This window comes from Lissotriton helveticus, chromosome 2_1 (genome assembly GCF_964261635.1).
Source record: "Lissotriton helveticus chromosome 2_1, aLisHel1.1, whole genome shotgun sequence".
In the NCBI taxonomy this organism is placed as follows: domain Eukaryota; kingdom Metazoa; phylum Chordata; class Amphibia; order Caudata; family Salamandridae; genus Lissotriton; species Lissotriton helveticus.
The window spans coordinates 899,349,627-899,362,259 of NC_136059.1; the positions used below are offsets into that span (position 1 = coordinate 899,349,627).

At 42.2% G+C, this 12,633-nt stretch overlaps 1 protein-coding gene across 4 annotated transcripts in view; it reads right to left on the reverse strand.

Annotated features, from left to right (window-relative positions):
- SYK (spleen associated tyrosine kinase) overlaps positions 1-12,633 on the reverse strand; it is a 275,583-nt gene that overhangs the window by 53,002 nt on the left and 209,948 nt on the right. For all 4 annotated transcript variants that reach the window (XM_078675628.1, XM_078675625.1, XM_078675626.1 and 1 more), the window contains one exon: positions 4,276-4,485. In XM_078675628.1, coding sequence (XP_078531754.1) covers positions 4,276-4,485 — 210 coding nt within the window. The remainder of the gene's footprint in view (positions 1-4,275; positions 4,486-12,633) is intronic.

A 12,633-nucleotide genomic window follows, 5' to 3' on the forward strand; every position in this document is an offset into this window, starting at 1 on the left:
CCTCTGAAAGCTGTGGAGCTCAAGACTTCGAGGATTTCATTGAGGCCTAGCACTGAACCCGGCCTGATGAGGAGCCTCACTTGACGTCAAGAGAAAAAGCATAAGACAAACAACTAAATAAGTAGGTAAAATTTGGATCGAGGCCTCCTGCTTAGTATATCTGACCACGGCTCCATTGTGGTTGGTCTCAAACTTTGACTTTGTCCCAGTCAAGTGCGACCAGATGTCCCAAAGTAGCGAGTTGGGCTTTTAAGCACTAGAAAGGGTTTATTCTTTGAAAATTCATATTTCCGGTACCCTACATTGGATGAATCTTATTTTGGTGTCTATTTGTTCATAAAAATATAACCTATTTTTATAAATGGGTGTTGGATTTTATTGTGTATTGTGTTTTACCTATTTAACATATTAGTGTTTTTAACTGTGTTACACACCTGTCTCTTAAGTTAAGCCTGCATGCTCGTTGCCAACAACCAAGGGTTGAGAAAGGGAATAATTTATTAAGGCGATGACTGAACCTTTTATTTTGTTTGTCCACACATACTAGTGGTAGGTTCCTACTAATATACCACTTTCCAACGGAGCATCACAGGTGTTTGTAGTCTGCTATAGAAGACTTGGAGGTATGGTGATGATCATTCTGGCACAAGTGGTGATGACAGACAGGGTGTTTAGAGCTGCAATTAAAAAAGCCAGAGTGTTTCTGAACTCTGACAGGTTATTTTTTTCTCTCATCTCAGTCCAAGACATTAGCATGGAAGATAACACTTGTGAAAATGGGGAATGAGTTAATGGTAAGGGCCATTATTAACTTAGTTGGATACACAGTTGAGACTGGATTTTAGGGGCAAATAGTGTGTATTTATAAAGGTAGAATCAAGAAGGGACTTTTAGCTAACAGGTGGAACTCTGGAATGCAGTTTGAAAAGGGAAAGTAGGCTAATTGACTGTCTTGGGTTTGTCTTGTCTGAATGGAGTCTCGGGGACTTTGGAGCCTGCAAGTTGCTTATGCTGCCAGACCAAGGCAGGAGATTTTCTGCATACTGTTTGGGTTGTGGGGTTTTGGCTTCATTCTAGGAGGGTTTGTTTCAAAGTTTGGAAGGAGTGTTGGGTCTGACCTTGCCGAAGACCCTGCAGTGTGCCCTGCTACACATCACAGAATGGGTGGATGGTAATAGATGCAAGCGGGCCTTGCTTTGGCTGGTCCTTGTCATTGCCAAAAGAGATATTGTGAGGGCTTGGAAGGATGCCTGGGTCCCCTTTTTGGAGGTCTGGAAAGAGGGTATGGATTGCAGGATGGGGTTAGAGCTGCCGATCTATTTAGCCAAGGGATGCCCCAAAAAGTATTATGGAATATGGGAGGGATGGGCAGCCTTTCATGGGATTCACCTGGCCCCACATCAGAGTGGTCCGTAGAGGACGACATCAGAGCATTTGGAACCTGATCCGATTTCGGGAGGACAAAGGGAGATGGCTGGGTGCAAGTTGTACTATGAACATTGTGGGTTGCGACACTGCTGGATGGAGCTTTGGTTTTCTGTTTTTGTGGTTTTCCTGTATTGTGTATCACTATTTGGGGTTGTATGGCAGAGTTTCGGGCCCCGCTGGTGCGATTGTGAGCGGCCCGTGTGGTGATGGAGCCTGCCTGCTGTGTGTTGCCTTTATTGTATACTGATGTCAATGAACATTTTAATAAAAATGGTTCGAATAAGAAAAATTCTAGCTTTCAGGCACTATGTTTTGGCAGAAAAAGTCATTTGAAATGCCCAAAGTAGTTTTGTATTGTTTTCACACTATGTTTATTTGTGCTGCACGGTAGGAATTTTGTAATGCAAAAGTGTGTGTATGACTGTTTAATGTCCATGGTCTAAGACAAGGTGGTATGAATGATGTGATTTTGCTACTGGAAACAAAGGATTTTTTCATAGGATGGATGCAAGGATCAATTACACCTTGATATTCTATTTATGTTAGAATTTCTCTAAGTGGGCATTTAGCTTCATGCTTAATTGGATACTGTGGATGCACTTGCGGGTTGGAATTAATCTGCATAACATTAAGGTGAGACTTAATCCCAGCCTATATGAGTGTGGTATAATGCCAGGTCTTGTGCAAGAGCCCATTCCATGACATATGCTTGTTTGGCAACTTCAGGAACAAGGACGGAGAAGGACTGTATTATTATATCTTCCTCATGTGGGACTTCCCTAACAAACTCATGTAGCAAATCGACAGTCAAGAGAATGTCATAGGTGTTTGTTAAATTTCCCCCAAAAATTACTTTAGTAGTACATGGTATGTCACCATCAATTTGGATGTCCATAGGAGTCTGTCGAGAGGGCTTTACCCCAAAACAACAGACACACATACAATAAATACTGATATTTGTGTATTATATTTAAATTTTACATTATTTCATGTATATAATTCATATATAAACCCATATATGTATAGATATGTGAATATAGGAGCTATATAAATTAAATAATGGCAAATTTGAAATAACATTTTAAGAAAAATAGTATTTCAATTAAAACCAATTAAAAATAAAGTAATTTGGAATTAAAACTAAATGAAACATATTAAAATAACTATAAAGTAACAAAAATGTAAAACCTAAATTCATTTTAAATCAAACACATGTAAATTTATATCAATTAAAAAAGTCCTACCTTCAATGATGCAAAATAAAAACACTCCGAATGTAAAACCACTCCTGTTGTAAAGACTCCTGATGTAGTTACCACAATGTAACGGCTTCCAATGTTAAAGTATACGAAGTGAAAAATATGTTTGCCAATAAGCTAAATATGTGCCTCTGGGTATGAATCTATCGGGATAAGAAATGTCACCATAGGACCCATATCTCGTGTGAATGATTAACAGTGTAGACCACGGGTGGGGTGAACTTGACAATTTCAAGGCAAGGTATGGGGCAACGTCTTATGTTTGAATACTCCTCCTCATATTAAAACCTACATAAGCAGTAAACACAATGGAGCCCTTTACGTCCACCACACCAGTCCATGAGTTATTGGTGCTCCCAGGCCACATTAAGTATTTACCTCCTTCATATAAGCTATCTGCCTCTCTTTTGGCGTTTTTCTTAATTTCTCTATGTACGCCTTCTCACGCTCCAGATAGACCTTGCCAGCAGCCTTTAGAAATGCTCTTCCTCCACACGTGCCTACTCTAGCTTCGTAAAGAAAAAGTAATTCTACATATTTACTCCATGACTTCCATTTATATTTATGCCTTGGAAGCTAGGAAAGCTGCTGTTGTCTGGAATGCTCTCCCGTTCACCCTCCATAACATTCAGGACCCACTGATCTTCAAGAAGAACCTGAAAACACATCTCTTTGCATAAATCTCTGATGATTGCCCCACTCTGCGCCGCACTGGGACACTCTCGAGTATCTGTGCGCGATACAAATTAAATTAACATAACATAATATAACATAAAAATATCAACGTTAACTTTCCAAATTGTATCAGATACTCACAAAAAATGAGCAGTCAAACAGTTCCTCCAATGTAAAATAAAGCAAAGTAGCTACTCAGTCTTTAAATATTTGATTACTTTTGAGCTAATAATTATTTGATTCCATTTGAGCTAATGTGGACCCTAATTAGTTGTAGACCATGGTGAGTCTCCACATAGTCTCAAAAGCACAATAAAAGCGCCTGATGTGCTAAGAATAAGACAAGGGGACAAATATTTGAAGACACCAGAGGCCAAAAGGTGTGTGATGTAAATTCCTCTACCCACGACATTTCATGAAACAACTCCAATGCACATTGAGAGATGAAAAATAAAATTATTCCTGCCAAAAAACAGACAGACTTTCTGTTTGATCGCAAAAACATTGAAGTCACACTGACAAGGGATGCCCAAGTAATAGAGCACCTAAATATGGCGACTTTTTGCATATGGGGTGTACTTCATGGACTGTATCACGTAACAAGCTTTGTTTTAGATGTCATGGAATTTGTCAACCCTATTGGCTGACAGACATTATTTGAATGTATCGTGTTGGAGATGTTGGTAGAATCTTAATTTCTTAGCAGTAAATTGAATTGACTGATTTTAGCAAAATATAATGTTCTTTTTTCATTATGGCAATACCACTGACTGCTAAAATCACAGAAAATTAAATATCGGTGACTTAAAACTGTTTATGTGATATGGTCAATACCGCCAACAAGTTCGATACCATCGATACAAAACTGATACTATTGATAAAATATTTAAACTACAATAAAAGTATGCCATACTTGTTTTTCTGCAGAAATTTATGGAGTGGCCCCATGTCTGCCAGCTCCATCACCAGCATTAGGCACTCAGCTTCGCACAGCCCTATGATCCGCACGATGTAGGGGTTGTCCAGTTGGTGCATCACGCTGGCCTCCCGCAGCATCTCCTCCTTAAGAGAAGGATCATTGTTCTCATTCTTAAGGATTTTGACTGCAACTGGCTTTTTGGACCTGGCAAGAACAAAATTAGAGCATGGGGCTGTCACTATATTTGTGTGCCAGGTCAACAGTAATTTTTCTTTTTCACTTTACAGCTGTCAAATGTAATGTAATGATAACTTTAAAGGAGAAATTCATGTTTATTAGTATTGAGGAGGAGTAGCTTAAATATAACATTAATTAACACTTTACTATGTGTATCTTTAAATACTGGAACATTATACAGAAAACACGTTTTAAAACATTATACAAGACGTTGTGAACAAAGATAACTACAGAGAACCATTTCATATTGCCCTAACATGTAGCAAATACAATCAGAAATTTATACTCTTAGTATATAGATATACCATTCTTATACTAAACACATCTATGGAGTAACCCTACATGTGATGTACTAAAATGTTTATAGTTAAAGGAGACAACCGAACTGGAGGGAGATGTGCAAAATCCAGTCTCTCTAGGGAACGAATGGAACACATATAATATTATTAGCCTAGGTAAAGAATTATGTTATGTATTTATAGAGCGCACAGCTACTCCAGGAAGTGTCCATGTGCTATGAAAGACCACGTAATACAAGACAGAGTGCACCAACGCAAAATCCAGCCAAATCTACTGTTGAAAAAGCCATGTTTTCAGTTTCCTCCTGAAGGTAAGGAGATCCTGCACCTATCTGAGAGAGAGGGGCAGGCTATTCCAAAGGCATGAGGCCCACTTGAAAAGATCTGCTCCCTATCCGGGAGTGCAGGAACCTAGGGGTAGTGGTCAGAAACTGGACAGAATACCTCAGGGTTTGTTGTGGCCCTATCTTATGGAAGGCTTTAAAGACCAACACTAACACTTTAAAATGAATCCTCTTTCAAACCGGAAGCCAGTGTAAGGAAGACAGAAGAGGGGTCATTCCTGATCTCAGCCCTACCAGGAGAATGGCTCTGGCCACCACATTCTGGATTACCTGTAGGCGGCCAAGTAAATAATCAGGAAGGCCTAAGTACAGGGCATTTGCATAGTCCAGTCTTGATACCACCAAGGCCTGGACTACCGTCTTCCTGTGAGAGACTTGAAATATGGGGAGAAACAGGTCCCGGCCACTGATTGACTCTGAGAATTCATAGAAAGGGAATCGTCCAATTTATAACAATAACACTCCTGTATATAGAACAAATATTGTTTCTTGGTGCTTGGCAATAGGTATTAATTTCTATGCTACTTAATTGATCATAAGGTCAACACCTTCAGAAGATTGAAAGGTTGACCAAACCCTGCACGATTCACAAATTAATTACATGCAGGTCTTTACAGCGTGTTCATAGCCTACTAACCTACTAATCTTTCATACCCGGAGTAGGACCTGTCACCCGCAGATTACACAAACACCACTGCACACACAGAGCACTGCAGCATACAAAGTAACCATTATTTCTGTGTCAATGCAGACCCAGTGGCGGCTGGCATGGCTAGCGGGTGGTGAGTGCGGTGTTGCGGGGGGGGGGGGGTGTCATGGGGCGACACGGGGGAGGTTACAGGGGGGTCGCGCTGGGGGGTATAAAAAAAAGAAACTAACCTTGCCACCGGGTCCCCCATCTCTGCTCCTGGTCTCCTGCCTCTGACTCCAGGAACAGGAAGCAGGCAGCCAGGCTCCCACTCCCTAAGCAAATAACAACACTGCAATGCAGAGTTGTGATTGGAGGGGTTGGAGGGGTGGGCATGTATTCCACGCAGGCTGTAATGCAGCCTGCATAGAGAACGGGGAACGTGAGCATGAGTTCTTTGGGCAGCCTGAGAGGGCCAACCAAACAGTCATTGCGCACTTAGGAGTAGGCAAACCACTTCTCCCCTGCCCTGTTTCGAGAGTAGAGCAGCCCCATCCACCCACCCGCAAAACAGCAGGACACAAAGCATAAACAATAATAACTCTAAGTTATTATTATTTTATGTTTCTACTTGGCACTGCTTAAAAGCAGTGGGGTAACGCTCCTCTTCCATAGCGGAGGAGCCGCCACTGTGCAGATCGATCCAGCTGTCTGTCGAAAGACAGCCCTGCATTCTATACTCCATAGAGTTCATTCTTGCTCAAGATTGGATGTTTTTTCTGTCAATCTCAGTTCCCTTTCTTCTATTTGTTGCTCTACTACCTTTCTGTGTTTCAGCTATTGGTGGTAATTTTACCAAACTGGGAAGCTGAGATAGGTTGCAGGCAAACCATTATGATAGGTCAGTGGATAATGCTGCTTTATTAAGAAAAGTGCATATATTTGAGTGTATAAATATAATCAACCAGTGTACTCGCACCGGTTAATTATTTACTTTTCTTTCTCCACTGGGTCTTGTTTCCCTTTTTCTTCACCACCATAAGAAATGGGGGGTGCCTTTTTGCCCTTTTCCATAATGAAAATTGATGGAATCTTTTCTTTGCCAAGATTATATCAGCAATCATTTCCAGGGTAGGAAAACTCCTATTTTTCGGCTACATGGTTCCATTAGATCCCTCCTGAGTCCTGTCCTCCTTATATCCTCTTCTGTCTATGCCCTTGTCTGCCTCTTGCCCTAAGGGGAGATGCCCAAATGTTTCCTTTCTACTTCTATGGCCTTCCTGTTACCTTACAGCATCTGCCTGCCCTCTAACCACAGAACAGCACTCTTTTATTTTGTCTCACTCGGTTTCCTCATGTGTCTGTCTTCTTGAAAGGACGTAACTTGTTTACATCTGTACACCTACTGCTACAGTGACCCTTAGCTAAATACTGTCCTCCTAGAGATTGGGTCGACTACTGCTCAAGAGACTCTGGGCCCCACAGGCCACGATATATCTACATTTATTGTAACTAACTTCCATAAATATTTCTAATTTAATCCTTCTGGTCTCTTTAATTTTCTCACCTAACTCTGACACACTTCACAATTCCTCTCATTTTCTTTTAAATTGTTATAAATGAAGACAGCAGAAAAAGTGAGATATAAAATTAGTTACAACATTATATCACTGATCCACCGAGGAAAAAGGTTTAATAGAAAAAAGAGACATACTAAAAAATTTTTATCCCAGAGAGTGCTGACAGTCTTCAGTACAATAGAAGTGCAATGGTGTAAGCTCTGGATCCAAATCAATAAATGAATATTTTCCCTATAATCCAGTAAACTTACCGATAGGTCTCTTGACCATCTCTGTACTGAGCTCTAATAAATACGTTTTATAAAATTCCATCTGCGTTTCCCCCAAAAAATGGGCCTAGTGTATTTTTCCAACTGAGAGCAAGTATGATCTTGCTGTACCTTCATATAAATAATTTGTTTTGTTTTTGGTTGGACACCTAAAGAAGATCAATGCAGGATCAGGAATAGATTCCACGCAAAGTATTGCAAAAACAGTGTAACTAATGATACCACAGAAAGATGTTTTGCTGGTTTGTGTGTTTCAGCCTAAACTCAATAAACTTTGAAGAGGGTTTCACATTTAACTTCTTTGAAAACTAGGCAATTAAACCTGAATTATATCTCTGAGGAAAAGCTCCCAAAATATACTAAAAAGGGACTGCTTTGTGAAGACTGACGGCGTCAGCTGCATTAGTCTTTTGACCATAGCTGTGAGCAGTTTAACTTCCTTTATTGTCGGGCCCATCCTCCCAGTAGCAAAGGAAGCTGCAGAGATCTACAAGCTCATCAGAGTCTGTACTGACCCCAGGTAAATTGAAAAAAGTCTGAGTCAAGATTTTCTTAAAGGGAGAAAATGGAAAACAAACGGCAGGACACTGAATAAATATAAATATTGTAGCAGATGGCCAGCCAGTCATTCGGGACAGTGGAGGTTGTCCATATTTATTGACAAACTGTGTGCTCTGCTCCAGAATAAATTGATATTAAAGCCTGATATTCCATGGCATTTATTTGGATGCATGGCATTCTTCGATCAGAGATTAGATGCCTTTCGAAATGGCTCAAAACACATAGCAAAAAGAGAGAGGGATATTGGACATTATCATCTTGTGCTCTTCTGTATCTTTATCTCCCTGATTTGGATCCAGATCAAATACTGAAGAACCAGGAAAGTGGCCTGCATTATCCACAAAAATATACATTTGAGGACTCACAACGACCTTCCAAATAAATAATCCACATGAGGGAGTGCCTCTAAATTGCAAAATGTCATACCTCCCATTATGAGAAGTGGAAACTAGGTCTGGGCGGTGAACTCCGCTCCATTCACGGAGTTTGCAGCGTTTTCTGCACTTCGCGGAGCTCGTGAAGTGCAGAAAACTCTGCTCCGCGTAGTTCAGCAGAGTTTTTTCCCGGCTCGTGATTGCCAATGGTAAGTTGGGGATCGCGAGCTGCCGCTCGGGTAGAATTTCTACCTGAGCGGCAGGAAAATCATTATGAATGGCAATTTGCACTGCACTCTGTCACTTGCGGAACTCCGAGGAGTTTTTGTCACTTTGCGGAGTTCTGAGTAGCGAAACTACAAAAACTACACCCACTGGAACCAGAGAAATTAAAAAAGCTTCTCATCAAAAACTATTACATAGTTAAAACCAGTTTATTTTGGACTAGCTCTCTCATAGAACATACTTTCAGAGAGTTTCCATTAAGAACAGGGGCCACCGTCTAAAAGGGTCCTTCACAGTTTTCAAATTAGGAAGCCCAAAATAACTCCTGTGTGGACTGTAAAGTTGTAGCCTCATTTGTACGCCTAGATTTTGTATATACTGTCAAGTCTGCATCTTACGTTAGTCCCATTCTCACTTTGTTCCCTCCTCCATAATTACCTCTAGTTTTCCCTACAGAGCCTCAATACAGAACCTGTTTGTCTTATTCGATGTTAAAATGAAAGGGTCGCAACTTACATGTATTGTGACTCGTCATTAACTGTCAACCTTACACCCCTAGGGACTGGTCCATGCTATACCAAGTCACATATAAATATACAAAAATACTTAATGTGGAGTACTATACCTATAGATTACATTTTGTTATGCACTAGAACGATTTTACAGTGAAGTCCTTAATAGATTTCACTGCAGAGTCAGGGCCAGCAGCTTTAGTGCTTGCTAAGAATTTTATATTGTGAATTAATTTCTGCATTTCTTTACTATTCTCAAGGTCTCATTTATTTCATGCACTAGTGCTGGAAGAGAAACTAGATCCAAGTAGTGCTTGATGTATTATGCTGTATTTTATCCATCCTTTTCTGAATCAGATTGTAAATTGATGTAATATTGATGTAATCCCCCTGTATATCCATTGCATTATATCTCGTGGGACGATTTTAATCTCCCCTAGCTTTGATTAAAGTTTTTTCTTTAAAATGCCAACATGACATCTGGCTTCTCTCCATGCACACAAAATTATCTTTCTTGGGATAAAATTTTTTGATGGTTTTAAATGTACAGCGTGTGCTTAATCTGTAAAAGTAAGAGTGCCGGTGCCTGTAGCAGGAGCTACTAATTGTCGGTTTGTCACCCAGGCTGCCTAGTCTTGACTACATTCCAGTCCCCTTAATCCATGCCCAGACATTCCATGTCCCTTTATCTCAATAAATCATTCAGGATTTATTTAGCGCAGATAATCACCCAATAGGGCATCCATGTGCTTGCTGGTCCCGGAGGGTCATTAGAGCAGCCAGTCTTGAGGTCCATTTGGAATTCTGGAAGTGAGATGATGGCCCGGAGCTGTGAGGGGAGGCTGTTCCAGGTCTTTGCTGAGATGTAGGAGAAGGAGCATCCTCCGCTTCTGCTTCAGTAGATGTGTGGAGTGTGGGCCAGTGAAAAGGAGGCAGAGTATAATCATTTCGATGGATAATATAAGTTTAAGCGGAGGTTGATGTAGGTGGGTCCTTGGTTGTGTAGAGCCTTGTGTGTGTGGGTAAGCAGCTTGAATCAGCTTCTCTTCTGTATGGGGAGCCAGTGGAGTTCCCTGAGGTGGAGTGTGATGGGGGTTCATCAGGGAAGATCATGGATGAGTCTGGCTGTGGCGTTCTGTACAATTTGAAGTATCTGTAGGAGGTGTACAGCGATTCTTACGTAGAGAGCATTGCTGTAGTACAGTCAGCTGGTGATGACGGCCTGTGCCATGGTGCAACTTGTGTCCAGGATAAGCCATTTGAAGATCTTACGTAGCATGCACAGAGTGAAGAAGCAGGCCAAGGAAACAGCGTTGATCTGTGATTTTATGGTGAGCTTGTTGTCAAGGATGATTCTTCCAGTGAGGAAAGAGGTGATCTATCTGATCGCATCCCCTTAAATGCCGATGTGGTGGAGTCTTTCTATCAGCATGTGGTGGAATACGGTATTATAGGCTGCTGAGAGGTCAAGGAGGATCAGGGTTGCTGTGTCTCCTCGGTTGAGCAGGGTTCAGATGTCGTCGGTGGCTGTGATCAGGGCGGTCTCGGGCTGTGATTGCTGCAGAAGACAGATTGGGAGGCGTTGAGTAGCTGGTTGTGCTCCAGGTGTGTCGTGAGTTCATTGTTGATAATATTTTCCAGTACCTTTGCTAGGAATGGGTGCAAGAAGATTGGCCAGTAATTTTGGAGCTCACCTGGGGTTGGCAGTGGGTTTTTTGGGAAGTGGTCTGACTTTGGTGTGTTTGCAGGCGTCAGGGTGATGAGTTCCTGGCCAAACCTTTGGTTTCTGAGGTTGAAAATGAGGTGTGGGCATGGGTCTGTGGGAGCTTCTGAGTGGAAGGATTTCATGATGGAGGTGGTGTCCTGGGTGGAGAGGAGGTTCCAGGTGATCAGTCTGTGGTTCTTGTCAGTTGTGGTAGAGGCGTGTCTGTTGAGGAAGTGCATAGGAGTAGGTTGGGGTTTGAAGATCCTGGATATGGTTGCGATCTTTCATGGAAGAAGTCAGCAAGGTTGTCGCACATCTCTTGTGAAGGTGTGATGTTTTCACTGGTAGCTGGGTTGGATAATTGAAAAGTTCCTTGCTGTTTTTGGTTCTGCTTTTGATGCATGCAGCTAGGGGCTGTTTTGATTGCTGTCCTTAGGAGATGGTAGATGTTGAGGGAGGTATTGAAGGCTGCCCCGTTGAAAGTGTCCTTGCTGGTGTGCCATCTCCTCTCCAGCTGTTTACTATCATGTTTTGCTGTCCTGAATTTTTGGGTAGACGAGCAGACTATTTTGGAGGGTCTTCTCTATTGTCGCTCTTGATGGGGCGAGGCTGTCAGCGCAGTGGGTGATCCAGGCGTTAAAGTTCTTAATTCCCCGTTTCAGGTTGTTGGCAGCAGCTGGGCAAGTGGTGTTGTGGGTGTCTGTCCAGCTGTTCTCTGAAATTTTGCTCCAGCTGCAGTGGGGGATGCTGGCGATCCTGGGGAAGGTGGTGCAGGTGCTGGAGATGCTGAAGTGGATGATGGAGTGATCAGACCATGAGATTTCTGTAACATGACTGTATTTAACGCAGCTGCTGGAGGTGAAGTTGGGGTCTAGTGTGTCCCCTGCAGTGTGCATGGGGTCGTGGTTGATCTGGGTTAGTTCGAGGCTGCTCAGACTGTTGGTGAGGTGTATGGTGTTGTCATTGGGGTTGTCGATGAGGAAATTGAGTTTGCCAAGGATAATGTGGTCTTTGGTGTCGGGAGACAGCGGTTATAAGGCTGTTACTACCACGCGTATTGGTAACAACGCGGACGTTGCATCGTCCGCGTTGTTACCACGCATGGCATTACAACGCAAGTCGTTTCTACGACTTGCTCTAGATGGCGGGCAACACCAGGGAATGTGTTGGATTTTAAGTCCAACACATTCCCTGCTGATGCGCTACCTGGAGTAGGAATAGTAATTTATACTATTCTTAAGTCCAGCACGCCATCTAGTGCAAGTCGTAGAAACGACTTCCGTTGCAATGTCATATATGGTAACAAAGCGGATGATGTAACGTCCGCGTTGTTACCTACCCTGATGGAATATGTGGTGTTGTAACGTCACATATTCCTTGGTGTCCTGGGCTAGAGGCGCATGAAGTCTACGATGGTGTTGCAGAAGCTGGAGTGTGTGCCTGAGAGTCGGTATGAAAGGGTGCCTCTAATGGTTGTCTTGTCAGTGTGAAGCTTGAAGTTGAGGTGTTGCATTGAGGGGTGTTATCGTCAGTGGTGGTGGTTCAGTGTATGATCTCTTGTGGATGATGGTTGTTCCTCCTCCCAGTTTGTTGGAGCGGTCCTGGTGATATCTGTCAG